General features: G+C 41.4%; 3 protein-coding genes across 3 annotated transcripts in view; 2 read left to right on the top strand and 1 right to left on the bottom strand.

Moving 5' to 3' along the window:
* Positions 1–10,478, bottom strand: part of slc16a2 (solute carrier family 16 member 2) — a 36,559-nt gene extending 26,081 nt beyond the window's left edge. Inside the window, exon 1 of the mRNA XM_030061888.1 lies at positions 9,011–10,478. Coding sequence (XP_029917748.1) covers positions 9,011–9,434 — 424 coding nt within the window. The 5' untranslated portion in view covers positions 9,435–10,478. The remainder of the gene's footprint in view (positions 1–9,010) is intronic.
* Positions 10,479–15,664: 5,186 nt separating this feature from the next.
* On the top strand, positions 15,665–20,592 carry LOC115366129 (LRRN4 C-terminal-like protein). Its single transcript, XM_030061389.1, has 2 exons — positions 15,665–15,852; positions 19,375–20,592. Exon 2 carries the CDS (start codon positions 19,377–19,379, stop codon positions 20,133–20,135), a length of 759 nt encoding a protein of 252 aa, XP_029917249.1. The 5' UTR covers positions 15,665–15,852; positions 19,375–19,376; the 3' UTR covers positions 20,136–20,592.
* A 589-nt stretch (positions 20,593–21,181) lies between these two features.
* On the top strand, positions 21,182–26,183 carry tstd1 (thiosulfate sulfurtransferase like domain containing 1). Its single transcript, XM_030061268.1, has 4 exons — positions 21,182–21,314; positions 25,111–25,239; positions 25,580–25,742; positions 25,964–26,183. Exons 1-4 carry the CDS (start codon positions 21,302–21,304, stop codon positions 26,016–26,018), a joined length of 360 nt encoding a protein of 119 aa, XP_029917128.1. The 5' UTR covers positions 21,182–21,301; the 3' UTR covers positions 26,019–26,183.
* Positions 26,184–27,250: the final 1,067 nt, after the last annotated feature.

Here is a 27,250-nt window from a genome sequence, read left to right as displayed (position 1 = left end):
AATAAACCAGTAAATAAGAAAGTTGACGTCATAGTCTTTTTGCACACACATTCTTTAGAGACTGCCATAGCATTTCAGCAGATTTTTTTGTTAAAGTTGGTGTAAAGTTTAAAAAAAAAAAAAAAAAAAAAAAAAAAAAAAAAAGGCTCTTGATGTTCACATTAGTCATGGCTGACAACGCTTTGACTCCACAGGCTGAATCACAAGCCTCAAGTTATATGGCCCAGCATCTGATGGATTCACTTGGGGCTTTCCTGTTAAGCATAACCTCCGAGCTAAAGCAAATTATTTGTGGTGACAATATTTCACTTGTTGGAACTGAAATAGCTACTTGTCTTTCTGGCGCTGCAACAATAAATTAGCAAATGCTGTCATAGCTAAGACTGCTGCAGCACTCATTTGAACTTACACTTTGAAGGCTTATAGTAGCAGAGTTGATGTGAGAAAGTCCATGACTGATGCCATTGTTAGCTAAAGCTCCATATTCAGATTGAGGCGATTTGCTAGCTTTAACCTCTTGTAATAGAACATTAGATCAGTGAAATAATCCTGACTAAAATGTGGCTTTGTATCAAGGAACAGCGCAAAACCAGCTGATGTGCCAGTGGGCTCACAGCTACTGTTACTCCCTACCCTTTATTGAGCTGAACAGGAGATAATAGGCTGTCAACCAAACGGGGCAGGAGGGATAAAAACTGACTCTGAGGTGTGAAAGTAGCTTCTAATCCCCAGCAAAACCAATCTTTGAGTCTTTGACTCAGGAGAAATTAAGTAATACGCCTCTCTCTGCATAAAAAGGACTTCAGCTGCATGATGTTGAAAACACGAATAATAATAATAATGACACTGCAATGAGAAATTACATATATTAGTTTCTGAGCCATTAAAACTGCAGTACGTAAGTTTCCAGTTCTGAATGATTTGTCTCCCTCTACTGGCAGTGAATTAAATGCGCTAACACAACACATTTCAGTTCACGCAGTGTGACGGGTTGAGAGCTGGGTGTTATTTACTATAACATCATGACAGCCGCATCACTTCATCTGTATTGCTCCACTATGCCGGCTGCCAAAAGGATATGACATTTTCTGTGTTACTAACAATGGATATGTAACTTTTAGCTTTGTGACTTTATGAACTGCATAGCTTTCACAGGTTCTGGTTTGAATTATGAGCCTGAAGAAGAAAACGATAACAGGGTGAACGTCACCATTCGTGAGGTTACCGTAAACTTTTTCAGCAATTGGTTAAAAAGTGGCACTGTAACAGATGTAACGTTGCACGTGGGCTAATGTATTCATTTACGGAACTACGTTTGCATGGAGTGTAATTAAAAACAATATTTATTACTTTTTTCAGTGTTTCATTTGAGATAACAATATTGCTGCTACAAAATCACTGCTGTTATATATGCCACAGAACACTCGAGGCCTGTGTGTTCAATTTAAAAATACACTTGTGGTTCTCATGGGAATGCCTGTCAATCTACACGTGCAAAGAAAAAGGGAAGGAAAAAAAACTTTGAGAGACAGGGACTCATCAGATGAGATGATGCAGTTTTGATTTATTTGAATTATGCAATTCCAGTAGACTGTGTTAACTGTGGCTGAGGTAAAAACAAGTCACTTAAGAGCAACTGTGCACCAGGAGTGTTGCCGCAGAAACCAGCACCAGTTTTATCGGTGGGTGACAGGTTAACCATCATTGTGTGAACTCGTTTGGAATTTGACTCAACATAACAATCATTTATTGGTATGGAAAAAGTTCAGTACTGCAGCTTTAATATAAAAAAAAAATCCACAATCTTCCAACTTGTGATAAAAAATTAAAAGAGAGTATGTCCCATTGAACCAGTAAATGGTAAATGTTTTACCATCCAGCCCGTTTACCAAATTGGCCTTTGAGTGAACTTCTGCTAAAACCTTGTAAGTTCCACTTACCATGTATGAAGGTTAGGCTATGGCTGGAATGTGCGTGCAAAAAAAAAATCATTTTCTTGTTTGTTTGTGTGGTTTCAGCAGGTTTTGCAAGAGTATGTTCTTGTTTCCATCTGTCTGTGTGTACCTGCCAGAGCTGTGGACTATCAGCACACAAAGACCCCTGATCCGATCTGAACCCATTCCCCTGCCCTCTGGAATGCCAAACATGCCACAGTACTCCCTGATCTGCCAACCTGGGATTTCAAGCTGCCCTGGAGATGCTGGTGAAATCTGGGAAAGTAGGCCTGCACTTCACATAGACCAGCAGTATCCTGATAGTTAGAGAGGAGAGCTTGTGACAGAGTCTCCTGGGTGGGGAAAATATGGGCACGGAGGTTCCTCCTTGACCACAGTTACACAAAAACTGCATAAAAACAGCGGTGATTTTTTTTACTCATATGCTTTTTTTCATTTGTTTAATTGTTTAATAATTTTTGTTTGCAAATTAGTTCCTCATTTAAAGGCCAAATGGATGCCATAGTATCCCCACTGAATAGGATATTCTACAGCAAACCCTAGAAGAATTTCATTAGTGGGTTTCAGTGGACGTTTGGTCTAAATGCTGTTTCAGAAGCTTTTTCCACCCTGACAGCATCTACCAAATATAGGCTATTGGCAGCGTTGCTACCAAAACAGCTGTAAAACCTGTATCTGTTGAACCCTTACTCCACTGACTTTATTTGTGTAACACTTTTCCAACACCAAGTTGATACAGTGTTTCACAATCAAGCTAAACAAACTACACAGAAACAGGGTTATGCAAGGAAAGCAGAGGACAGCAGCATAAAAAAAAAAGACCCAAACATAAAGGTATGGGACATGACTGCCAAAGTTCCCTTGTGCAAAGCGTGCGATCCCAAATTGCTTCAGTTAACGGCTGAAAAAAAAGTAAATGCAATTGCCTTTAAACACGAAGCAAACATTACACAGTTTACTGGACTTCAAACAACTCCCGCTCTGAAAGACGGCACCCATGACACAAAGCTTCACTATAGGGAGACATTTTTTTTTGACATTTTGCTGCAATAAATAATGGACACAGTTAATTTCCCATTTTTGTTAGTATTACAGTGCATCTGTATATGACCAAATCATGTTTTTTGTGTGCTGATTAAAAAAAAAGCTGCAGTAGCTGCTGTGTTTGTTCATGACAGCCAGGCTAGACTTTGAAGTTTGAAACATGGACATTTGCCTGTGCACATTAGCCAGTTTTGGATCATTTTGTTCCCACATGCCAGTCCCTAAATCTGAATGAGTGTCGTGTTACCGCTGTTCAACAAAGGCACGCAACTCACTGTAGTCATTATGAGCCATTCTGAACTACTGGACATGATTCATTATGTGGGTTGCAGAGAAGTGCTCCTGTCATCTTGAGGCCTTTGGCCATATTCGCTTGTAGCTGTTTGATTTCCTGCGACCAAGTCAGTCTATGGCTTGTGTACGTGCATTTGTGCGACTGTATAAATTCAATGTGCTTTTGTTTAAAGAATTAAACTTCTGGCCCACGGAGCACATGTTAGATTTAATGGATTCTGTAAGCCTCTTAGTGCCCAAATGCTATTGTCAGTGTTGATTATTAGCCTGTCCAGGTCAGGCTGCAGTTGTAGTCAAAGTAATACCTGCTCTCGTCATTTCATTACTGATGCATAAGGGGGTATCATCCTTGCTTAGATGCACATTTTCTCCTCAGGACCCTGCACTCTCGCTAATCTTCATGGATGTACCTGCAGTGCTGTGTGTGTTCGTCTCTATAATAGCACCGTATTTCTGAAGCTCATTTTGCTCAATGAATCCGTGTCTCCCCAAACTCTGCGATTGATTTATCTCCACACTAAAACTGAAATGAGGCAGATGAAGTTTTCTTTTTTCTTTTTTCTTTTTTTTTTTTGTTAAGGAGCACGGTTTCTTTGTCTTGCGCCCGTTCTGTGTTACACTGCTGGTAGACAGATGGAAATTATTTCAGGGATCAATGAAAAATTCATCACTCACTCACTCAGTCCCTTTCTTCTGCACTCCCACCCACATTCGCAGTTTTTGAGAACTCTATAGAGACAGAAACGGTCCTGCAGCTTGAACTCCTGAACTGAACTATCACCCATGTTAAACCACAAACATCACAACATCGGCTGTATACTCCCCACCGATTACGCAAGTGCCGTGCAGTAATTTTACAGTTATGTTACATTTGATACTCATACTTGACACATACCTTGCCCCCTTGGCACTTTGCTGTGCTAGTAATGGCTGCTATGACAATGGTTGCTTTGGAAAACCATCATTCCTGGATTAACCATGCTTCTATGATAACATAAGATAACATCAGCTGCTTGATGGATGCCTTTATCCAAGGCAACTTGAAGTATCACGCACATTTTTAGCTTGGGTTACCACAACAGGTATGGAAGTATTCGTGCCATGCTGTAATCACTGAGCTAGAGAGGCCCATCTGCAACTCATAACTCACTAACCTCTGCTTCATTACTTCTTTAAATTAAAAAGGCCCCGCTCTGCACCCCACCTCATACCTCCCTTTGCAGTCCATCTTACAGAACTGCCGCCCGGAGCCACCCTCACAAATACTTAAGACAAAAGGTCCTTCCCAGTACATGAGACCCTCTTCAAAGATCTCTGTTCCCCTCTTCAAGCTTTATAAATAACTGCGGTAATCAAGCCCTGTGTGCAGGACCTGATAGGGATCTCTAATCAAGATTTAACTCCATTGCAATATTTCCTCACCACACCCCTCCCATTTAGCCTTATGCAATGAGGGTCTGAACAAATCGGCACTAAATCACGTTTCTTTGGATATGTCAAAATGGTTACATGCTGTCCTTGTAGTGAGTAAAACTGTTTTGTGCATTATGCAAAAATGTAGAATCGGGATGTTTCTTGTTGACAGTGAGACACATGTAGATTCAGCCACATTACACGTTTGTTCCACATTTATTTCAGTTGAGGCGTAAGGTCATTCGCTTCAGCTGATCCCCTGTAATTTTGCATAGTTCACCTTTAACTCCTGCGTCAAGGGACAGTTGTTGCACGGCTCTCACACTAGCAGCGACTCAATCAGTCATGTCAAGGCAGGTATTTCTCCTTCAGCAGCACCAAATGGTTTGTGCAACAAAAAAAAAAAAACATTACTGAAATGGGTTACGTGTGATCAAAGACATGCATGCCCACCCGCTGTCGTTCCTTTCAGCACATTTTTGCATCTTTCCAAACACTGTGCCAATCCGGCTGACAAACTGGCTGAAAACTGTGTGTTTATACAATCTTTCAACTGTTACCTAATTCAGTGTCATCATTTTTCATTCTTTGTAACTACTTTTGCAATTCATGTCTGGCACTTTTATTGTATATCTTATTGTATTTTTACACAAATTACTTTGCAACACGCTTGGACACATTGGGGCGAAACACACAGAGGTTTGATTTTTATAGTCTGCAGCCTCGCAGAATGGATAGTTGGCTGCACAGAGCCATTATACCTACAACTGCAACTACTGTACAGTAGCTAAGCTCTTCTCCTCTGTTTTCTGCAGTTGCTGAGGGGGAGGATGATGACCAGCCGTCTCATTTAATCCTTTTACATATGAGAACAGTGAATGATCTTTATGATGAAGCCCATCCAAGGGGCCTGCTGGACATAAAATCCTCAATAAGCCTGAACAAAGGAAAACAGGATGGAAATGTCTTGATAGCAGAGATGCCCACTGATGCTTACAATGCTTACACATGCTTATAAGACATGCAGAATGTTTACTTATAGTAGCCTACTACAAGTCATATCTGCATGCATGACGAACCTATATAATTGGAGACACTGTCAACTGGATACTGAACTGGTAAAATGGGACCATTTTGTATGTGGAAAGGGAACTTCCTAAAAATCCTAGAAACTTTGTAGAATTGCATAAACAAAATCAGTTGTCCAACACATGGAAACATGCATTTTAAAACTGGCCAACATAAGCCAACATAAGCAATCTTTATAATTACTCTAAAACATGATATAATCTAAATGTGATTGTGCACTGATATTCATTTAATGCATTATTTACCTTCTTCCATTTTAAAATGTATGTCTCCATGTGCTGGACAACCGATTTCTGGACTGTGACAATTAGAATTTTTTTTTTTCTTATTTTGATAAGAGTGCTCTAAATCACTCGTAAAAAATTTCTCTTCCTTAAGGGAAAAGCGAAAATAAAAGCAAAAAAACATTGGTGAATCCCAGTAATCAGCGGGTACTAACAAAATAAGAACAAATTGTGGATACAAACAAAAGTAAGAGGAAATTTGTTCCTATATTGCCTCCTGCATCTGGCCCTTTGTGTCTCACAAAACCTGAAACGAACAGGAGCACGCTCACAATGCCCCGCAACATTGCAATTTCCTATATAGACAGCCAAGTTTCCAATGCGAACATAGTCACGAAGATGCTCATGACTTTTTCTTGCCACCTGAGCCAAGTTTTCTCCTTTCTGTACTTTTCTTCCATGTTCCTGGGTTGAACTTGTCGCAGTGAAGAGTCGGGGAAGCGTAATCTGTTCCTCCCCTTGAAATTAACCATTGGTGGTGATGGTGGAACTTGTCACAAAGTGTAGCACTCCACCCAAATGTTACAAAATCACACACACACACACACACACACACACACACACACACACACACACACACACACACACACACACACACAAAACAGTAAATGGTGCTGTCAGGGGATAGGTTTTGATTGGTGAATGGGGAAGTTATGGCAGCCAACTACCAAATCTTGAGCCATTTAACTTTTTATGCATATGTTAAAATTGTTTGTGCTTTGGTATTTGCAAAAAGGTGTTTCTCCTTTGATATTTATGTTTATTATTGCCTATGTATTGATATGAATTTCATGTATCTATTTGCAGATCATGAGTGTCTGATTACTTGAGTGGAGGCATCTGTGTATTTATATTGCAAGTTGATAGAGGTTAAACTAACGCTGGTGATGGTTTAGTAGAGGTTAAACTAACGCTGGTGATGGTTTAGTAGAGGTTAAACTAACGCTGGTGATGGTTTAGTGACAGGACTTTGTCTATTTCTACCTTTCGCCCTGATGCTGTATTTATTTTAAAGAAGTGATCTGCAAGACTACATTCCTGTGTGCTGATTTCTTCTGTGCATATATGAAGTTGTTGGTTCAGACCGTGCACCTGATGTGCACACAACTCAAGGCCAAAGGAACATCTTGTTTCAGCTTTTGAGTTTCACTTTATCGTTGTTCTAACAATGGCAGAAAATGTCGGGGCAAGTATAGAATGAGCTGACGACAAGGGATCATCAGCAAGATATCTTAACTTTCACTTAGGGACAAATTCATATGCACAAATCACGAGTGAACCGTCTCATATATCCAAGCAGGATTTTCTCATCTGCTTTCCATTCACTTGCGTTTGACGCTATCATAGCCAGTCCCCATTTGAAGCACCCAGGGAAGAGTGGGGTGAACTGAACATCCTCTAGTAAAAGCTTGTGATATAATCCTCAACAGATTGGCTTAGAAGATCAAGGGTACAACAGCAAAGCAAAGCATTTTAGAGAGACAGGGAGAGAAATATTGACCTTGTTCTGTTAAGTCCATATGTACGGTATTTACTGTGGCCAATGGAAAATCAGTTACTGGAATGAAACCATCATATGAGGACTTACATATGAGGTACATAAACAAGGACAAAGCAGCTTCATATGTACCTATATAGCGATCCCTGATGAACCGCCAGAGAAAGGTTCACATAAAAGGTACGGAAATGTTTGGCATAGGGGGCCACAGGCCAAAATTTAACACACCCAGCCAGCTGCAGGCCAAAACTAGCACTATCTGGTACTTATTACATTGAAATGTGGTGTGTACTGGTTAGAGGTTGGAAAATGATTGGATTGTCTTTGTTTACCTGTGACGTCCTGGGTTCAAATGTGCCCAAGGGCATTTGTCACTTGTCATTGCCCTCTTTCTCCCCCAGCCTTTCCTGGTTGGGTTGTCTCATCTACCCAACATAGGCAAAATGCCAAATAATAATATCAAAAACTTGCCAGTTATAGAATATTCTCCATTCTGTTGATGATTTAGGAAGGGGGCAGAAAGTTCTGCAGGCCCAAGTTTGAAAAGCCCTGGCTCATTATTTCGATTGGCAGGGTCACACTTTTTAGGTGTGCTCACAAGGTGGGAAACTGTCTGCAGGCCAGATGTCTGTGGGGCAATGCTATATTACTTAGCCAGTAATGTAGCATTGTAAGTAATGGGGGGAAGTCTTTCTGAAGGGGCTATTTATGACAAACTAAAGTGTATTTGCAGCAGCTGCTTAACAGAAGAAGAATAATGACTGGAAATAAAGAATGCAATAAGTGCATGTTTTTCCCAGTGAGTTTAATGCCTCCCTATTAGTCGTTTATTGTAACCAAGAATGATCCTCTCTGAGACCACCACCAGCAACACTATGGGTTGATAGGTGGTATTGTGAGCATGAAAGATTTTCAAAATATGTCAAATCCCCCCTGTGAACAACCATAATATGCAGACTTTGTGTGAACTGTAATGACACATGTGGTATGTAGCACCGTGCTGAGCGTGCTACTCACAGCATGCGGTGAAATGTAAGCCCACCTAAAATCAGCACATCCACCGTCTGATTAAGACCCAGATTTTCGGATGAATGTGAGTCTTTCTAACATGATTTTCTAGCATAAATCGTACTAACTGTGTGTGAAAACCGAATATTCTCATTAAGGGAAGAGAATAAATAAGTGCTTTCCTGAAAACATGATTGTTACATAATTGCTCATAAAGGTGGTTGTTTGCTTCATGATGACTGGAAATCATCATGTTTACCCACCTTTTCATGTGCCACTGCATCAGTTATTCTAACTACGCGTGCCATCTCTGGCAAAACAGTCATCTCTGTCCACCAGCTCAAATGTTATTTGAGGAAACATGGATGCAATGCGAGTGCTTTCTCCTCAAATGAACCGACCAATCGTCTCCACCTGGTACTCACCCACTTTGAACTGAGCCGCCTTGTCTTCTGGGTCTGTGTGCTCCTTCTCCAGCATTATGTGCAGGATGCCGAAAGAGTTCTGGATCCCGAAGATCGATCCACTGCACCAGGTTGCGGCAAAAACCACCAGCCAGCCGAACCCTCCCTCAGGCGGGACGACGCCGGCACCGGGTCCCCGCATCTGGGCCCCAGACTGGTACTCAGAAGTCGGGGAGAGTGGCGGCTTGCACCCCGCCTCGATCAGCTGCACCGTGCTGTCCTCCTGCGCGATTTTACACTCGCTGTCTGGCGTCTGCTCAGCCTTGCTCATCTCCGGGTCTCGGGGAGCATCTCTGTGCTCCATCTCCGGGTCGGCAGTCTGCTGCTCCGTCCGGGATTCTCCGCTGGACGGCTCGGCTTGGTTGTCTACCCCGTTTATCCCCATGCTGTCTGGTCCCGTGGAGAGGTTACTGCGGGCTCTTGGCGCACACGCATCAGATATAGGTCACTGACATAAGAGTACGGATTTGAATTACAGATTCAGTGTCCGTCAAAATGTGCTACACAACACTCGGTCCTGTACTGCTAGACGAGCCTCCTTACACGCCGCTTGTTGTAGTCCAAGTCTGAGCTTCAACTTCAGCGAGACCCCTACGTGCAACTGTAAAATGTGTCATAGTGGTCAGGCGCAAAGTCTGTGTTTTGCAAACTATCGGCGAGCACCGCCAATTTCTCATTCTATAGAAACAAGGTATTTCCCGGGACAATGTGCAGGGGCAAAAACCATGTGTTTACTTTGGGCTTCCTTGCTCGGGTGCGAAAAAAAAAAAGGATCATTAGCCTGTGAAAACGTCCGCTCAGCCTCTTTACAGTATTGTCCTCTCTCTCTCAGCCCAAACACGGTCCACAACATCCCCCGATCAGTAAAGAAATGGTGGCAGGCTCCTCCTCTTTCATTGGATATGTTTATGCAAGGTAAATATGAAGTACGAAGGCCTGTAGAAGTCCCGGAGGTTGTCTCGACCAAGTGTCAACACAGAATACGGCCTTCATTCAACAGCTTGCCCCCGCCTCCTCCTCCCCCCGGGCGCACCAAGGGGCGGCACCAATGGCCGCACTCCATACGGTCTGTAGGACGGATTCACGGCTCGACCGTCACCGGACTCACAAAGAGGCCCGGGTGTTTCGCAGCCTCACCTGATCACTCTGGGACGGTTAACGCTCCTCAAACGTCGCGTCGGCATAAAGTTGCTCCGTCAGCGCCGTACCAGCCGGAGTTTGGACGGAAACATCTAAAACAAGCCGTTGATAACAGCGTCTAAGGAGCAGTGCGCCCAGGCGTCGCGACATTGTAATTTCCGTATGTCACGTTATGCACCCCGCTTCAAAAACACATATTTGTAATTTTCAATGAAAGAGTGTTTCCTTCTTTCGAGATGTTTCACTCGTGCCCACTTCCGTCTTCGCTGAAACCCCCCCGGGCAAGACGAGACAAATGAGCGAAGGCGTGCTTTTGAATCCCTCTGCTCAGCGAGAGGCAAAGTAGATTGAGCTTTTTAGCTTAATTTAATATCTAACTATGGTCTCGTGAACGTAAGAGCTAATGACTATTTATGTAAATCAGCAGTCTATAAGTTAAAACATTTTCGTTGAACAAGAGGCGGGAGATTGACGCCTCGTGTGTTCCTCCAAGTTCGTATTGTAGACAGTTTTACGCATGTGCGAGTTGATTTCCTGTGAATGTGCTTTTCCGGTTTATCTGACGAATGTGTCAATTATCTTGATCGCTATTGATCTTTGGTCAATTTGGGCATGACTTTTTTTAAATCACAAACAAAGCCGAAATAGTATACAGTAGTATGCACAATGTAAGCTTTCAAACAGCTGTTCATAAAAAAAAAAACCTGGTCAGGCGGTGAATAATTTTAATCGGTATATGTTTTAGAGCTTCTTAGTGATTGTGAAAAGATGGTTTGGTGTCTAAAACTCCCAAGTTTGCGGGCGAGTTACTATATTGTTTGATAACACATGGGTGTACGTGCACTTTTTTACATTGGGATGAACAGTCGCAAATATACAATACACCAACCTATTGTTAATGTATCTTGAAAAAACGAGATCAGATTTAAAAGCACTCATAAATCCACGTCATCTATCTATCTAGTTATGCACGAAACTTTTATGAAAATGAAATTTTGGAAATTTTCAAGTGGGAAAGGGCCGCGTAACCGCTGTGATCTGACTAGTTCCCCCTGTGAATCCTTCCAATGAACTTCTCCAAAATTCAAGTTTGAGTTTCACTGTGCAGTAGCCAGCATGCACCACTGGGAGGGGCTACAACTCTGCAGCTAGAGTGACTCGGGGCAGTGAGAGTCTGGACAAACATGGGAGTTAGAGACACACTTGACCCCTCTGTTAGGGTATGTTTTATTCCGTTTCAAGACAAATGCCAATCAAAAATGCCAACAAATTCAGGCAGCGACATCGTAAAGAACTGTAGGATCGATGTAACTGGCTTCCCTCCACTTTCCTGTACCTTACCGCAATTTCAGCAAATTTCCATACTGATCAATTATTATTGACTTGTGGCCGGTTATTGCCAACTAGTACTTATGATCATACCTTCAGCAATAGTGCTCGGCTCAGTCTGTCTATGGAGGACTAATTTTGATTTAGGCTGCACAGGAAACCACACAAAACTGAACCTCTGAACACAGGAAACTGCAGTAAACACAGGTGTTATGAATTACATTAATTACAGTTCTGTCCCATTTAGGTCTAACAGAGCCAGGGTGTTGTTGTTGTTCACGCTGGCTCTCAGGAAACACTCTGCTACATCTGGTATGGAGCTGAACCTTCATTAATATCATTACTAACATATGTCAGGACCTGCTATTTCATTTCAAAATGACTGCTCTGAAAAAAATCTGTTTTGCTGTTTTCGGTATAAAATATTTATAAATGTACAGGTAAGGACACTTGAAGGGACCTGTTTCAGTTTGGGGCGGTGGGTCAGCACCCCTGTCCCGCCCACTACAACACCCCCCGCTGTAGGCCAGGTGCTCTTCTGTCATTAATTCACTGAGCTGTTTGATAATGCACAATCAAAAATGCCATCCAAATCATAGGACACATTTGAACTCATTCACTCTCGCTATTTTTTTTCCAAGTGTATTTGAATAGGCTTGTTTGAGTTAATGAGATATGAATGTGAATATGCACATAGTAAATAAGCCGCTTTCAAAGTCATGGGAATTTGTCTTCAAACAGGCCTGCTGCGTCATCACATATCTGCTTCCAATTATCCCTTTTTAAGAATAGTGAGATCGGATAGCGCGCTCTGCCTCCGCACTGTTAGAGCTCAAAAATAGCCACATGTCGAGTCCAGTTACAGGACCACACCAGAATTCTTATAGAGTGAAGTGGTGGGGTCACAGGTCATGGGGATAAGGTCAATATTGTTTCCTGTGTAAGGCAGCATTCCTTAAATCCTCAGAGAGGTGTGAGTAGGCTAGGGAATGAGCCATTGAGTAACATACGCGGGGGCCTGCATATTTCTGAGTCTAATAAAGACAGAAAATATGTTTCGTTTTACTGGCATGGGGGAAGGAGAGAAATCCCCGCTTTTGAAAACTGGGTTAAAGTGGAGAAAAAGAGATTGCATCCAGCAGCAACATGCTGCGGTGGGTTTGTAGTGGAATCAGTATTAAGTTTTGGTGAGGGTTAGACCTGCACATGACGCATGACCCACGTGCTCCAACATGCCGTGGTGGTGGGAGTGGGGATTGGTGCTCGCTGGCGCCAACATTTTATCATGACTCACTCTCTTATGGTTCCTTTTCTGGCTTTGGGCCCTGGTGGATTTTGTCAGGTTGGTCTGTAGCTGTCAGAGGAACGGAGGGAAAACAACGCCTCCATAATGTTTGCTGTGTTGTAAGTGAGTAGTGTCAACCAGTTTAAACAGCAGTGCAAACGTTGCATCTTTACTCATCAGAGTGCACTGGCATGTTGGAGGACCACCGAAGACAAAACAGTGCAGCTTATCAGTGGTGACAATCTGGGTGCAGTTACGTGTTGGCCCCCACATCCAATGCTTGGTTTCACCTGAAAGCCGTCTGTGTGCCTCCACACACTCTGCCGCCAATGACCAACATGTCTGGGATCAGGACTCTTTACCCTGAATGTGAACTGGTGTGAGGACATGTGGGCGTTTTCAATTTCATTTTCATTTTTACCCCGTGTATGAACAAAATGAACAATAGAAACAGAAAGCTCAGTTCGTTCAGTTTTACATTTTTTTAAATCAGTGTTTCATGTTAATCTATTTTGTTTATAGTATATATAAAACTTGGCAGTCACAAAAAACACATAATACAATGTAAGACACATGGGGCCCTTTGTTTTTCATAGTGATGAGTGAGAAAGCTCCTCCTGCAGGCAGAGCCAAATATGGTCGTGAAGTGGGCAGGGCTACATCAGGCACCCAGGGGTCCAAAAGTAAAAATCCCACTGATCTTCCCAAAAGCAGATTTACATGACACCCGGTTTGAGCTTCTCCAGCACTTGGATAGGCCCGAAACTCATCCGAGTAAAGAGCAGCTGTGTGGAAATAATTAAAGTTTGTTGATCATTTCTCCTACACATTTCTCTCCTTATGATGAAACACGCTCATTGTGCCGAGATCCTCAGGCCAAACTCTGTTCCCTTTCCCAAAGTCTCTGCTACAAACTAAAGAGATCAGGCCTTCCGCTTCTCAGAACACACACGTATGAAGCTGCTTTTAACTCGATTCTGATGCTTTAATCTTTGTTTTTATTTTGTTTTTTCTTATATATTTTTTGTTTCTTTATTTGTCAGTTTATTGTTTTTATATTCATATAATCGCCCCTGTAATAATTGCTTTGTTGATGCTTTTCGTCTTTTTTCCCATGTCTTCCATTACTTTATTTTTAAGTATAGCTCTGTAACTCTGTTTTTAATAAGATGCTACATAAATAAGTAATAAATAATTATTTCAGCAATTAGGGTACAGCATTTTGTTCCTGATTGCAACCAGCAATGCAATATTATACAATATTATAATGAATATATTTGAATATATTTCACAGCTTTAGTTGCTGTCTTTGCCATAGTAACGGTCAGTGAGGCTTATGGGTATTGTGGTATTTTTGCCACTTGACATACTTAAGCGTACCTGACCCACTTTACTACTAATCTCGTCTTTTGCCCTTTGTTCTCTCTTAATTTGAACCTTCTCTCTCTCTCTCTCTCTCTCTCTCTCTCTCTCTCTCTCTCTCTCTCTCTCTCTCTCTCTCTCTGTGTGTGTGTGTGTGTGTGTGTGTGTGTGTGTGCTTGAGAGAGAGAATAAAATGCAACATTTTCATATCCGTCTGTATATCTATCTATACCTCTTCCCACAGATATTCATGCAACAATGTTCAAAATAGCTGTGTGATAATGAATCAATCATTCTGTCACAGAGACAGTGATGAAGCTGTTGCGTCACTGCTAATAATAACTAATAGAGTTTCTCAATCATGAGCGTGATGCGGTGTCCACGAAGCGGCCCACGCCCATGAAAGAGGCATTTTATTACTATTAGTATTATTTGCCACTTTAGCATCGGATAGTGTTTATATGTGTAAATGCTTGTTTTTGTAAATTTTGGCCGTTCCAGTGAAGTTACCTTTGGAAATAACAGCATATGGCCATGTACTATATTGTAACTGTGCTGGTAAGAATCAAGAGACAGCATTTATGCATCCATCAGCGTACAGTTCCTTGAGACAGACGGGAGTGGGCATGAATCACTTAAGTTCTGATAAGATTCAGCAACCACATGTGGCGCATCCCGTCGTTTTGACCTGATTCAGATGAAGGCGTCGATTTCAAGGACGTGCCAGTCATCTGACCGGGCGCTGCTCCCACACAGACGAGTGTGACATCTGAACATCAAGGCAAAAGTCAGTTCAAGTTTTTGTGTTTGTTAGAAGCAACATGGGACTGTTCAAATAAACTGGGGTGGAAGTGGAATGGAATAAACCAGAAAGGAAAGAGTCTCCTGTTGTCTGCTGTGTGTGATGCGGGTGCTCGGGGATCGGGATACGCACCAACTTGTTCACTTTGCCAGCTTTCCCCCCTAAAAGGCCCCGTTTAAAAGGCTTTGTGCGCCGCCTCCTGCATGTCACAATAGGGGTGGTATGGGGTGGAGAGGCTTTATAATAAACATACAAAATGAATTCTTGCACCACCTCCCTATCCGCGGGCACACACCTGCACAATCTGCACCATGATGAATTTACGCCTCGCTCTTTTCTCGAGAGTACACTCCGGCAGAGTGCAGAGGGAATTTGTAACACAGCTTTTACGCAAATAATCGAAAGCAGACGCCTATAGTACACCCAACTGATTACACAAACACATACTACAACAAGCACCAGCCTGCCTCCTGCTGCTGCTGAGCAAATTAATATGCTGTGCAGCACGCAGGCAAACAGTGACACACTCCCCCTCCTCCCTGTGCCACTCTCTCTCTCACTCACACACACACACGAGTCATGACGGGGGGTGTGGGGGTGATGAGAGAGAGGGGGAAGAAGTGGAAAAAGACAGAAGACAGGCAACATGAAAGAGAGAGAGAGAGAGAGAGAGAGAGAGAGAGAGAGAGAGAGAGAGAGAGAGAGAGAGAGGCACATGGGGTATGAAATGAGGGGGTGTTACGGAGGAGGAGAGAGTTTTGTGGGAACAAAATAAGACGGTGAGCGCAGAGGACGATAGTGAGCAAAGCCTGCAAGCGGTGCGAACAGAGAAAGAGAAAGAGAGAAGGAATATCTCAAGTATCCATCCCCAAACCCATCCAACAGGTACAGTAACCCATTTTCATCCCTCTTGCTGTCTTTTCTGTTTTGCTCACTCCATTGCTATGGTGACACGTCTGCTGAGCTCAGCTGCGAGGCACAGGGAGGCTGGATGTTTATTAGTGGAGATGTGCTCGTCGGTGGCGGCCACTTAACTTAGGCAATAGAGAGGTCCCTCTGAGTCCCAGTGTAAGCTCGCCTTCCCTAAAAGCAGGCGAGACCTTTGAAGTTGAATTGAGCGTCGGGTTCCCACAGAATCTGTCTGGCCCGCTGCCAGGACAGAATGGAGCGCTGACAGGGTCACCAAGGCTTTTATTTTAATCTCCAGGACACCGCATTTGTCTTCAGTATGTAAACGGGTTTCTATCAAATGGGCTGTATGAGCATAGTTACATGTCACGTTAGAAGATTAACATGTTTCCTGATGCACAAAGCCTATTTATAGCTGAATTGTGATGTTTAAAACAGTGTCTGAGGAGTCCTGGCGGCTGAAATCAGGCCTGGGTCACATGCCTCACAGCTATACAAATACTGCCCATCTCTCTATTTAAAACAAAATGAAAAAAAAAAAAAAAAAAAGTTAAAATTAGTTTCTTACCCTTAGTGCCGCTGTAGTCCATTGTTGTTGTTCTTTTCTACTGTAACTGACATGTCACTGTTCTATCTTCTGTTTTCATTTTCCTCTTTTTTATTGAAACAAAGAGACCATGTCAGACAATAAACTATACTTTAGGCCTACATATAACACAATACAATAGTGAATGTTATGCATACTTATATATACTGAATGAAGTACTCTTCCTTCAACCCTTCCTTATTCACTTAGCAAGTTCATTCTCTGCCAGTCAAAGTTACTGCAGGCCATTCACAACCTGTTAGGTAAAAAGTCATCAAAATTCATACTTAAATAAAAGTAAAGATTCTTCATCTGAAAACTACTTGAGTAAAAGTGAAAGTCACTGTTTCACAAATACTTAAGTAAAAGTCCAAAAGTATCTGGTATTAAGTGTACTAAAGTATTCAAAAGTGAAAGTAAATTGTGCTGAATTTTTAAAAAAGCCCCTTTCCTCCTGATATTTATTGAAAAGTAGCTTCTGTAAAATAAATAAAATTTTAAAAAATAAATAAATAAATAAATAAATAAAATTTTCTTGAAGACATCAAGATTAAGACAGTAAAAAAATATTTTTTTAAAATGTGATACAAACTAAAAATTTTATTGTGTGGGCTTTGTAGCAAATATTTCAGTTTCATAATTCAAATTTTCAGCAAAATAAACTTGAAATTTAAGTGACTCTAACCGAAAGAATGCTTGCTGAGTTTGTCAAGTACAAGACAGGCCCAACTTTCTCTGAACGCAGCACAGCTTCTTCCACATTTTAGAACCTTTTTTTTTTTCTTTTTCTTTTTTTTTTTTTTGGGGGGGGGGGGGGGGGGGTACAATCTCCAGGCGTATTTGACAAAAAGGGCGTTTAAAATGTTATTGTTGGACTGTGGTGAAGGCAGGCAAGAGGCACGAGGTGTGAGTTTCTCCTCACTAAAGCAAGTCATAAGGTTGTGGATGTAAATGAGCATAAAGAGACGAACAGAAAGACAAAACAGCTGTCCCCTACGGCTGATTACGTCTTCTTGTATGCAGCTCAGTGCCTGCTTGCGGCTTAAATAATGATCGGCTGCTCCTTTCCAATCACAGATACTGGGTCCATACTAGTCGGCTGGAAAAAACCCATCATTCACAACAGATCCAGCAACCCACCCCTGATATTTTGTAACAAGCAAACAAAGGTAGGCAGGGCAATTGCAGTGGAGTAAAAGTATGCATTTCGTTTTCAAAATGTAGTGTAGTTAAAGTGAAAATAAACAGAGACTTGAGTAAAGTACACATTCCTTGAAAAAAAAAATAGTTAAGGTTGCACCGCTATTCACAAACAAATCCCACAGAAAGAGGAGCCCGTCCTAACAAACTCATCAGGTTCCCTGAAATACATGGGATAATCTCTCAAAAGGAACCACAGGCTATGCTTTTTCATGGCATAATCATACAGTCAGTGGACATCAAGCCATGAATGCAGGATTGACAGATGTGCAGCAAACAACAGTGGTCCTGAGCTGCTTGCTGTTTTTGCCACACCAGGACCACCTTGTATTGGATTCATAACTATTTTCTATCCATCTGTGGGTGGACTAAAGACCAAAACATAGTAGTGGGAATTGTCTAATTAAATTAAAAATAAGTGCACAAAACATCAAACTTGCTGTGTAGACTGGGAGTTGCATGTAATTCTGAAATATTTCATGTGATTTATTTGATCCGGTGATTTTCTTGCCATTATAAAGATGTTTATAGAGGACAACTCCAAGATCCTTTTCCTGACTATACTTCCTACTTTATTTTGTTTTATCTACCAGAAGCAGTTGATAATATGTATAGGTAATCACTATTAACCTATTAACAAGTGTCGATGCTCTCACAGTAAGGTTTTCTAGTAGATTTAAATTCATGCCAGTTTTATAGAAAGTTCAAATAAGTCCTCAGTTGATGGACAACAATAAAAGTGTTTTGGGGAAATATGAAACTCATCTTGTAATTGCTGGGGGAATTTTATTGGTTTGTCCATATGTGCGTCTTGAATTTTTGTGATGCCTTCCAATCCATAAAACCCGCATCTCTGCAAATGTGCTCAAAATTGGGATAACTAGTAACAGGAGACAAAAAAAAAAAAAATACATTGTGAACTTATTCCAAATTGCATATGCAATTTAAGGACTCGAGTACATTTTTGACTATGAAATATTCTTTAAACTTAAACTGTACGCCACATAGAAAAAAAAAAAAAACATGAATACATGATCACACACACTATTAAATCTGCAGAGGACTGTAATGTATTTGGTGATCACATTTAATTGGAAAGCCCAGTGACATTACTGTAAATTGCTGTACAACTTATCCACCTTGTTGGAGTTGGGGTTTTGTCATTTTAAACTAGGATGCTTATTTTTCCAGATAAACCAGGAAAATACACAGTGTATTGCTTGGAATAGTTTTGACAGGATTAACTTGGGAAGCATCTGTATTGGATGGCGTGGCCAAACAATCATCTTAATAACTGCTAAAATAGCTCAAGGCTATTTTAATTTTGGTCACAACACGATCCAAGTTAAATTTAATCTTGGTTAATTCTCGATGTGCTATTTTGAGTGCTGAGTCACTATGTCACTCAGCTGTTACTACTCTTGATTCAACGATGAGCCAACTGCTACAACTTCTAGTGATGTCATTTTCCTCTTTCCACCTTCTCCCACCAGTTTCCACTTCCTCTCTTTATGTTTCCTCTAAGACTCTAAGAACTGGCACTACAGATATTATTTTTACACAAGCTGCAACTGAATCAGCATAGAGGAAGACTGATATTCTCTATTAGACTCTGTCAAGAACACAATATTCACCGTGTCATTAACCAACCCATTTGATGCTACATCATTTTTGCCATTCTCAGGAATCAATGCTGTTATTTCTGTCCACAGAGATGATGTCACTGTACAGGAACCTGGCCGTGCTTCTTGTTCTCCTGACCTCTGGTTCCTCTCCTCCTTTCATCCTCAACGCCCATGCTCTTCCCACTCCCATTCCTCCCAAACAACCGCGAATCATGACTCCCATTGAGTTTGATGGTGACTATGACTACTATTCTTCTCCCAGCGCAACTCCCGTCCTCATGTATAACTCCGGGCCCTGCCAGTACAACCCCTGCGTGGAAAATCAGGAGCCCTGCATCAGTCTTTCAGAGCGAACTGGGTGCCTCTGTCCTGGAGTCAGTGGGGCCGACCAGCCCCCTCATGCTCCACAGCTTCAAGCGCTGGTCCCGGTCAGTGATGAGGGTGGCAGTGGGAAGATAGAGGTCCAGTGGTGTGCCCCTTCCTCGGTGGTAACTGGGTACAGAGTGCTGGTCAAGGGATCTAAAAGCAAACCACTGGAGTTTGGTGACACAAAGCGACGGGGATTGCTGGGGTCTTTGGAGGCTGGAGCCAGGGTGTGTGTGGAGGCAGTGAACAAGGCAGGACACAGCATCGCAACAGAGTTCTCCTGCCAAAGATATGACCCCCCCGATTCTTCCAACCAAACACTGACAGGGGGGGTTATAGGGGGAGGAGTGGCCATCCTCCTCCTCCTCCTCCTCACCGTGACAGCTGTGATCCTCTGGAAGAGGAGAGCAGCAAACAAAGGACAGACGGATCCAAGTGAGGGGCTGGGGAATCCTTCTTACACCAAAGATGGAAAACAGTGAACCAGAGCGTTGGAGTACAGACACCATCCGTCCCAGCTGCAGCGACAGGTCCCTCGAGACACCACGTCATACAGCAACAAGCTGACGAGCAACAAAGCTACATAGGACTCAAAAAACTCTAGGGGGACAGTGCCATAACCAGTCATAAAATGTATAGGTTTTTATGCTCCTGTTTCAAGGAATGTACATTACTCTGTACTGAAATATGTTTTTTAAAAAAGTAAAGAAAAAGAACTTTGCAGTTTGTGGAATAACACTAACAAATGGCTAGCAATCGTTGGTTTTGTGCCTGAAAAAAACTGCAGGTTTATTTGCTGGCAAATTAACTTCTGTAGGTTTACAGTGTTTTAATCATAAAGTAGATTAAATTAATTGTAAGTATTAAACTTTAAGATATACTGATATAAACTTTTGTAATGAACTAAAGCCTGTTTTTAATAAAAGTGTGTAAAATGTCTTGTTTGAGTCATAGTTTTTGCTGGTAAGGGTTTGTGTCTGTTTATCAGTGTTAATTTGTATGTTCTCTTCACTTTTTCTTTTTTTTTTTTGAACATGTATTTATGAATATAGAACTTCTCATAGAGGACACACACAAACAGTGCATCATGATGTCATTGTTAGTAGACTAAAGAACAAATAAATAAATAAAAATAAATAAATGAGGTATGGGGTTTTACACACAGAAAATGTACAGAAATGTATAATTGGCCAGTTGCCTTCTAAACAAAAGTCAAACATTAAAAAAAAAAAAAAAAAAAAATACTCAGGAGCAAAGTAAGTCTTCACATAAGACTCGTGAATCAAAATAACAAGAATCAGTATAAATCCCCACAAATCCTTCTTGGTTTTTTACATTTTTACTTGTATAAAAAATATGAGGAATATCAAAATTTAGAATGTCATTTGTCTTAATGATAACCAGTGTTTATTATCTAGCCGCAGTCTTCAATCAAGTGTCAACTTTTATTTTGAAACGCGTCGAAACTGAGCGCTTGGTCTGATTGGCTAAGCGTTTAGTCAATTACTGAACTATAGATCCCGCCTTCCATTGATATCCGAGCCAATAAGGCGTCAGCAGACGGCGGCATGAGGAAGACGCGGTGCTAAAACATGACAGCACAGCTCTCACACACAGTCACAACACAACACACACACAGAAAGACACAATGGCAAGCGCAGGTGAGTGTGCACACTGAGCAAAAAGCCTTTCTCTCATTTCAGTGTATTACGACTGTTCACTTATCTCACTTGTGTCTGAGTTGTGTGACTTTGTGAATGAGGTGAAGGAGCTGTGACGTTAGCCAACCTGTTGTAGTTCCTCACATAATGTAGTTATCACACTGTAGTGACAGGCCTTGTGACAGTTATGTTACATGTTACTGGCATTAACTACATGTTACACTGTCTTAAATATGAAATCATTCAAACTGGCAAGCGCTGGGTGAGGAAAAGCAGTGTTTGCTATAATAATACTTGGCTAGCATTTTCTTATAGATATGTCAAATGAGGGGAAGGTTAGTCAGAGTGACTCAGCACAAAAATAAGATCTAAGCTCAACCCAAAGACAACCTGGGAAACCAGCTAACACCACAGGTTGCCAAGGAGCATCATCCTTTTGTTTAGAGCCATTTCAAGACAAGCATAAATCACAGCCAGGAGTTACAATAAGACTTCTCCCATGGCTCACTAAGGTTTTCCTGCCTTTGTTTTACTGCCTTAAAATGAATGAAAGTTCACACGTTTTATATCATGAAAACCACATTTGAAGTCCCTCGACAAAGGCTTTGACATTGTGAGCGGTGTCTGTGTCAGGTCATTCAATAGGACACTTGAAATGGTATTTTTACTGTGGAATTGTAACACTGGAGTCTATGGCCATAGAAAGTGAATGGGTCATGGCAAGGTGAGCCACAAAGAAATAAATGTCCTGATTTTCAGGTATGGCAGGAGTATGACCAGGAGTGTGGGTTTGGAATCAGAGTTATTAGTTTTATGTTTTTCATTAGTTTTTATTTTAATTTTGATTTTTGTCTTCAGTTCAGTGTAGAGTCGGTCAGTTTCCAGAGGTGGTACAAAGGTGGTACATGTAAACATCCCAGTCTCACTAATGGCCCTTTTCCATTAGTATCTACTCGGCTCGACTCAGCTCGCCTCGGCTCGACTCTACTCGCCTCGACACGGTTTAGGTGGTTTTCCATTACAGTTGAGTCGCACCTCGCCGTGGGTGGAGTCGCGGCGCACCGTCCAGCTCTGGATTCTTTGGGCCGCCAACAAGCTCAGAAAAGTCTCCACGTCTTTATTTGACCGCGGTCGCGGTTTGCTTGCCATTTTCCGACTTTGACAACTTCACTGACGCACGGCCGCTGTTGCCGTTTTTTTTTTTTTTTTTTAAATGTCGGGTTTTGTTTTCGTGCGGGAGTCGCTCTCGTCACTCCCTGTCCAATCAGTTGCCTGCACGGCGTTAACGTCACATTTTCAGCTCGACTCAGCTCGACTCAGCTCGCTTGGAACCCCGGCTGAGTAGGTGCTAAAATGGGACCTGCTAGCAGGTACTACGACCTAATGGAAAAGCTCTTAAACCGAGTAGAGTCGAGCCGAGTCGAGCTGAGTCGAGCTGAGTAGGTACTAGTGGAAAAGGGGCATAAATCATGAAGCACCAATGCCTCCTCATGCCTGCTGCGTTGATGAATTTGACCAAATTGACAAAGACTAAAACTGAAGGCATTTCCTCTATATTTGTGTTTTAGTTCAGTAGGTTTTGTAAGGACACAAAATCATTTCAGTTAGTTTTCATTTTTCCCATGAAGTCTAGTTTCTATTTTTATTTCAGTACACTACATGTTTTGTTTTTTTTTCCAAATTAAGTTTTTATTTTTAGTTCAGTTTTATTTGGAATGAGTGTTTTTTTCTCACTCATAAAATACAATATACAGTTAGGTCTGTACGTATTTGGACAATGACTCAATATACATAATTTTGCCCTTGTACACCACCACAGTGGATTTGAAATGGAGTAATCAAGACGTGATTGAAGTGCAGACTTTCAGCTTTAATTTAAGGGGTTGAATAAAAATATGGCATTAACCCTTTAGGAATTACAGACAGTTTTGTACATCGTCACCCCTTTTTAAGTCATTGGACACTTTACTAAAAAGCAGTTTCAGGGCCAGGAGTGGCCTTTTTCCTCATTATTCTATGACAAATTAAGAAAATAATAGGTTAGAAATTATTTGCAATTGTTTGCACTTGCATTTGGTAGCTGTTTAGCAGAACCCTCAGCATACAATCCAAAGAGGTGTCCATGCAGGTGAAGGAGGCCGTCATTAGGCTCAAAAAGCAAAAAAAAAAATCTAGCAGACACACAACAACTTTAGGAGTAGCCAAATCAACAGTTTGGTATATCCTGAAAAAGAGGGAATGCACTTCTAAGTTCAGCAACACCAAAAGGCCTGGAAGACGTCTAAAGTGGATGACCGGAGAATTCTTTCCCTGGTGAAGAAAAACTCATTCACAAAATCTAGGGAAGTCATGAGACATTTGCGAGAAAATAAATACAGAGGGTGAACAGGTCCAAACCACTGGTGTCACTCAAGAACAGGAGGGCCAGATTACACTTTACCAGAAAGCATCTAAAAGAAAGCCTGCCCAATTCTGGAAAAGGTTCTTTGGACAGATGAAACGAAGATTAACTTGTACCAGTATGATGAAAAAACTGAATGTGAATCAATATATATAATAAAACGGTATATTGTGTAGGGGGTTGGTGCCATTCAAGCCGTAACATTCTTGAAACACTGATTTTTCAAAAAGTCTTTGGGAGAAATAATGAGTAAGTAAGTAAATAAAGGTTTATTCATATAGCTCTTTTTAAAACATACAGTTACAAAGTGCGTCACATGTGGAAAATGAAAAAAAAAAATTCACAGAAAAAGAAATACTTAAGACAGAGAAGACACAGGAAGAATGGGACATTTACTCAAGGAACCTGGTGCTGAAGAAGTTGGCGTTAATGTTGCAGCTTTATTGCTGGACTGGCTTGTCCTGCTTCCAAAAAGGTTGCTGAGCTGACCAGTCACCTAGGTTACTGGCCAGTAGTGATGTTCTCCGTCAGTCTCCTCAAACGGGGGGCAGTCTATTGGTGGTGACAGATAGGACACGCTGGCAAAAGCCCAAATGTCACTGATTTGTTTGTGAAACTATGAGGTTTTGGCTTAGCTTTGGCTTATTCAGTGTTTCCTTATGGGACCTGTGAAGAGAGCCAATTTATTATTTACCACAGTTGATTTCATGTGTGTGTGATTCGCTGCCAAGACATTAGACAGTATTTGGCGGAACTAAACCTATCCTAATCCCAGAACTGCAAACTTGTTCAAACTTGCAAATATCTCAAGTTAAGAATTTCACCATTTAATGAAGCAGACCATGAGTTAGCGTTTGCATGCCATACCACATTACGGTTAAGCAAGGGTATTGTGCCCTTACTCACACACCGTGTCTGATGTAAAAGTACAGACACAAACATGAGGGAGCAATCTTCTTAAGTGGAATGTTCCATGAAGATGGAGGTGGGAGTCTGAGTTTTTATCTGTGCTCAGCACGATGCACCTTGTACAGGTTTGTCCCACATTTTGTAGGCTGTTATCACCATTCCAGGGATCTGACATCGACATCAGTGCTATTTAACAATTCAATAAAACAAGAAAATAACATCAAGTAGCACAGAGATTTCTGACAGTTCTTATGACAATATTACTGTCAAGGTATCATTCTCCAGGTTTACGAAATGAGTACACAGACAGTGGCCACCTCATGTAAGTCTTTTAATGAATTCTTATGCTTGTGACGTAGGCTTATCAATTACAGCTTAATCTGTCTTGGCAAAAAAAGTAAATGGTGCAATGTCACTGTGGGTGTCCAACAATAAAGTCCAGAGTTCTTCCAGCGCAACCACATTGTGTGCGTCTCCCACCACCAGATAACAAGGATATCTCCTATGAAGATCTGAAAGTCCTCCTGGAGAAGGGCCAGAGCCTCCTTCTGGTTGATGTCCGTTCTCAAGAGGAGGTGGATAAAGGACGGATCCCAGGATCCATCCACATTCCAGGTGAGCACCACCCACTCATTTTTGTGGAAAAGAAAGAATATCCATTGTCTCGCTATGCTGGTTTTGCTTTGTGGTGCTTCATTTTCTTGTCCTGTGTTTTATCAGTTGCTATGCATGTTAATTAAAACCATAGTCCTCCTCAGGATGCAGGGCTAGGGTTTCACTTGGACTAAGGGAAATGCAACAGTTGGCAGCGTATTGATGTTGGCCGATTTTTCAGGTTACAAAAGGTTTCAGAATAGCTGTTTATGTCCCTCTCCCAATTGATCCAACAGTTACCTTTCTTTCTTTCTTTCTTTCTGTCTTTCTTTCTTGCTTTCTTGCTTCCTTCTTCCCCCAGTTGATGCAGTCGGGAACGCCTTGGCACTGGATCCTGCAGAATTCAAGGCCACTTACGGGGTGACCAAGCCACCGCTGGATGCCCCAGAGCTGGTGTTTCACTGCCAGATGGGCAGACGAGGAGGTTTGGCCACAGACACGGCACGAGAATTAGGATATAAGAGGTAAAAAGAAATAAAGAAAGAAATATTGGTTATCATTGCACATAGTAAACACAGCTCGTCTTTCTGTTATATGCAGACAGCTCAAGTCTCTGGTTCCTGTGTTACCCTAACAAGCCTCCCTGCTTCTGCTTTATATATCACCACTGAACACATGACTCCTTCTTACCTAGCTGTGTATTTTTGACAACTCTCCCCCTCTGTGCCTCTGTCCTCTGTTTCAGTGCGCGCAATTATGCTGGAGGATACAAGGAGTGGTCTGAGAAAGAGGGAAAGTGATTTGTCCAGAGCAAAAGCCTTATACATCTGCACACATAACAACTTTGAGAGCTAAATGGGCAAAATGAAAAAATATATTGCTGTTTACTTTTCTTTCTCTGACACCTTTCTATGATCCACTGGATTTAAAATGTTGATCAATAAAAAAAAAAATGCTCACATTCATTTTTCTTCAGTGTGTACTTTTTGATCACTTGGAGAAAAAAAACATGAAACCAGCTCTGTAAAATGACAATTCCTTTGTGAAGAACCGATTTCTGAGTAATACTGAAATATAAATGATCAAATTAAGCATTGCTGATCCCTAACTCAATAACCTCTAGTCCGTCCTCCCTCAACTAATTGATTGTGAAGTTTGCAGAGCTTCTCTGTATGATGCAGATCTATGCTGGGAGACATTTGTTTTGAATAATCACCATGTGATGTGTATCATAGCAACCTTTTGTTGCGTGGAGTGTACATATAGAACTAGCCAAAAATGACACTGAACTTGGCCCCTCCATTGACCAAAGTTAAAACAGACCTTATGAGATATTCAAACTTGCCGATCTTGTTATGTAATCTTTGCTATTAAATACCCAATAAATGCCATTTCCTGTCATTCTATAGGCTGACTTATTATTGACCATAAGAAGCTGGAAGACTTTTCATCAACATTCATGCAAGCTTTTAACTCTGACAAACAGCACCATCAGCTTCAAGTGTGGCTTGTTAAAGTTTGTGAGGTTGATTCTTAGAAGCAATAATGAGTTGGTTAATCTGCTTTAACCCCAGGATGCATGCAAAAAACCTACATGAATGCATAAAGGGGGTTATAATAACCCATACTGAGATCAATGGTTTTCATCCTAGTGAAGATGCCCTGTTTTTAATTAATTTCAAGCTAAGAATTACATCATACACAAGTGTTTTCATTTTTAATAATATTTATTGTTTCACTTCCCATGAACATTTACTGAGAGTGTTTACTAAGAATGTTTAGAAAGAAAAGATTTAATGTCAGAACATCAGAGTTTTTGTTTAGGACTTACTGAGAATGGTCTGGTTTTTGTGTATGGAAGTGTGTTGGTGTGTGCATCTACATCAGCTCTTATGACAGATCATGTTGCTGCACTCTTTGCAGACAGGAGTAGCACAGAAGCTCTAACACACATAGATTGGACTTTCCTATCTGTGGCGTTAAGGCAGATTTTACACCACTAAAGTTTTACTGCTCCTTGAGGTCTCCTTTC

This window comes from Myripristis murdjan, chromosome 10 (assembly GCF_902150065.1).
Source record: "Myripristis murdjan chromosome 10, fMyrMur1.1, whole genome shotgun sequence".
Lineage (NCBI taxonomy): Eukaryota > Metazoa > Chordata > Actinopteri > Holocentriformes > Holocentridae > Myripristis > Myripristis murdjan.
This window is presented reverse-complemented; position numbering and strand designations above follow the sequence as displayed.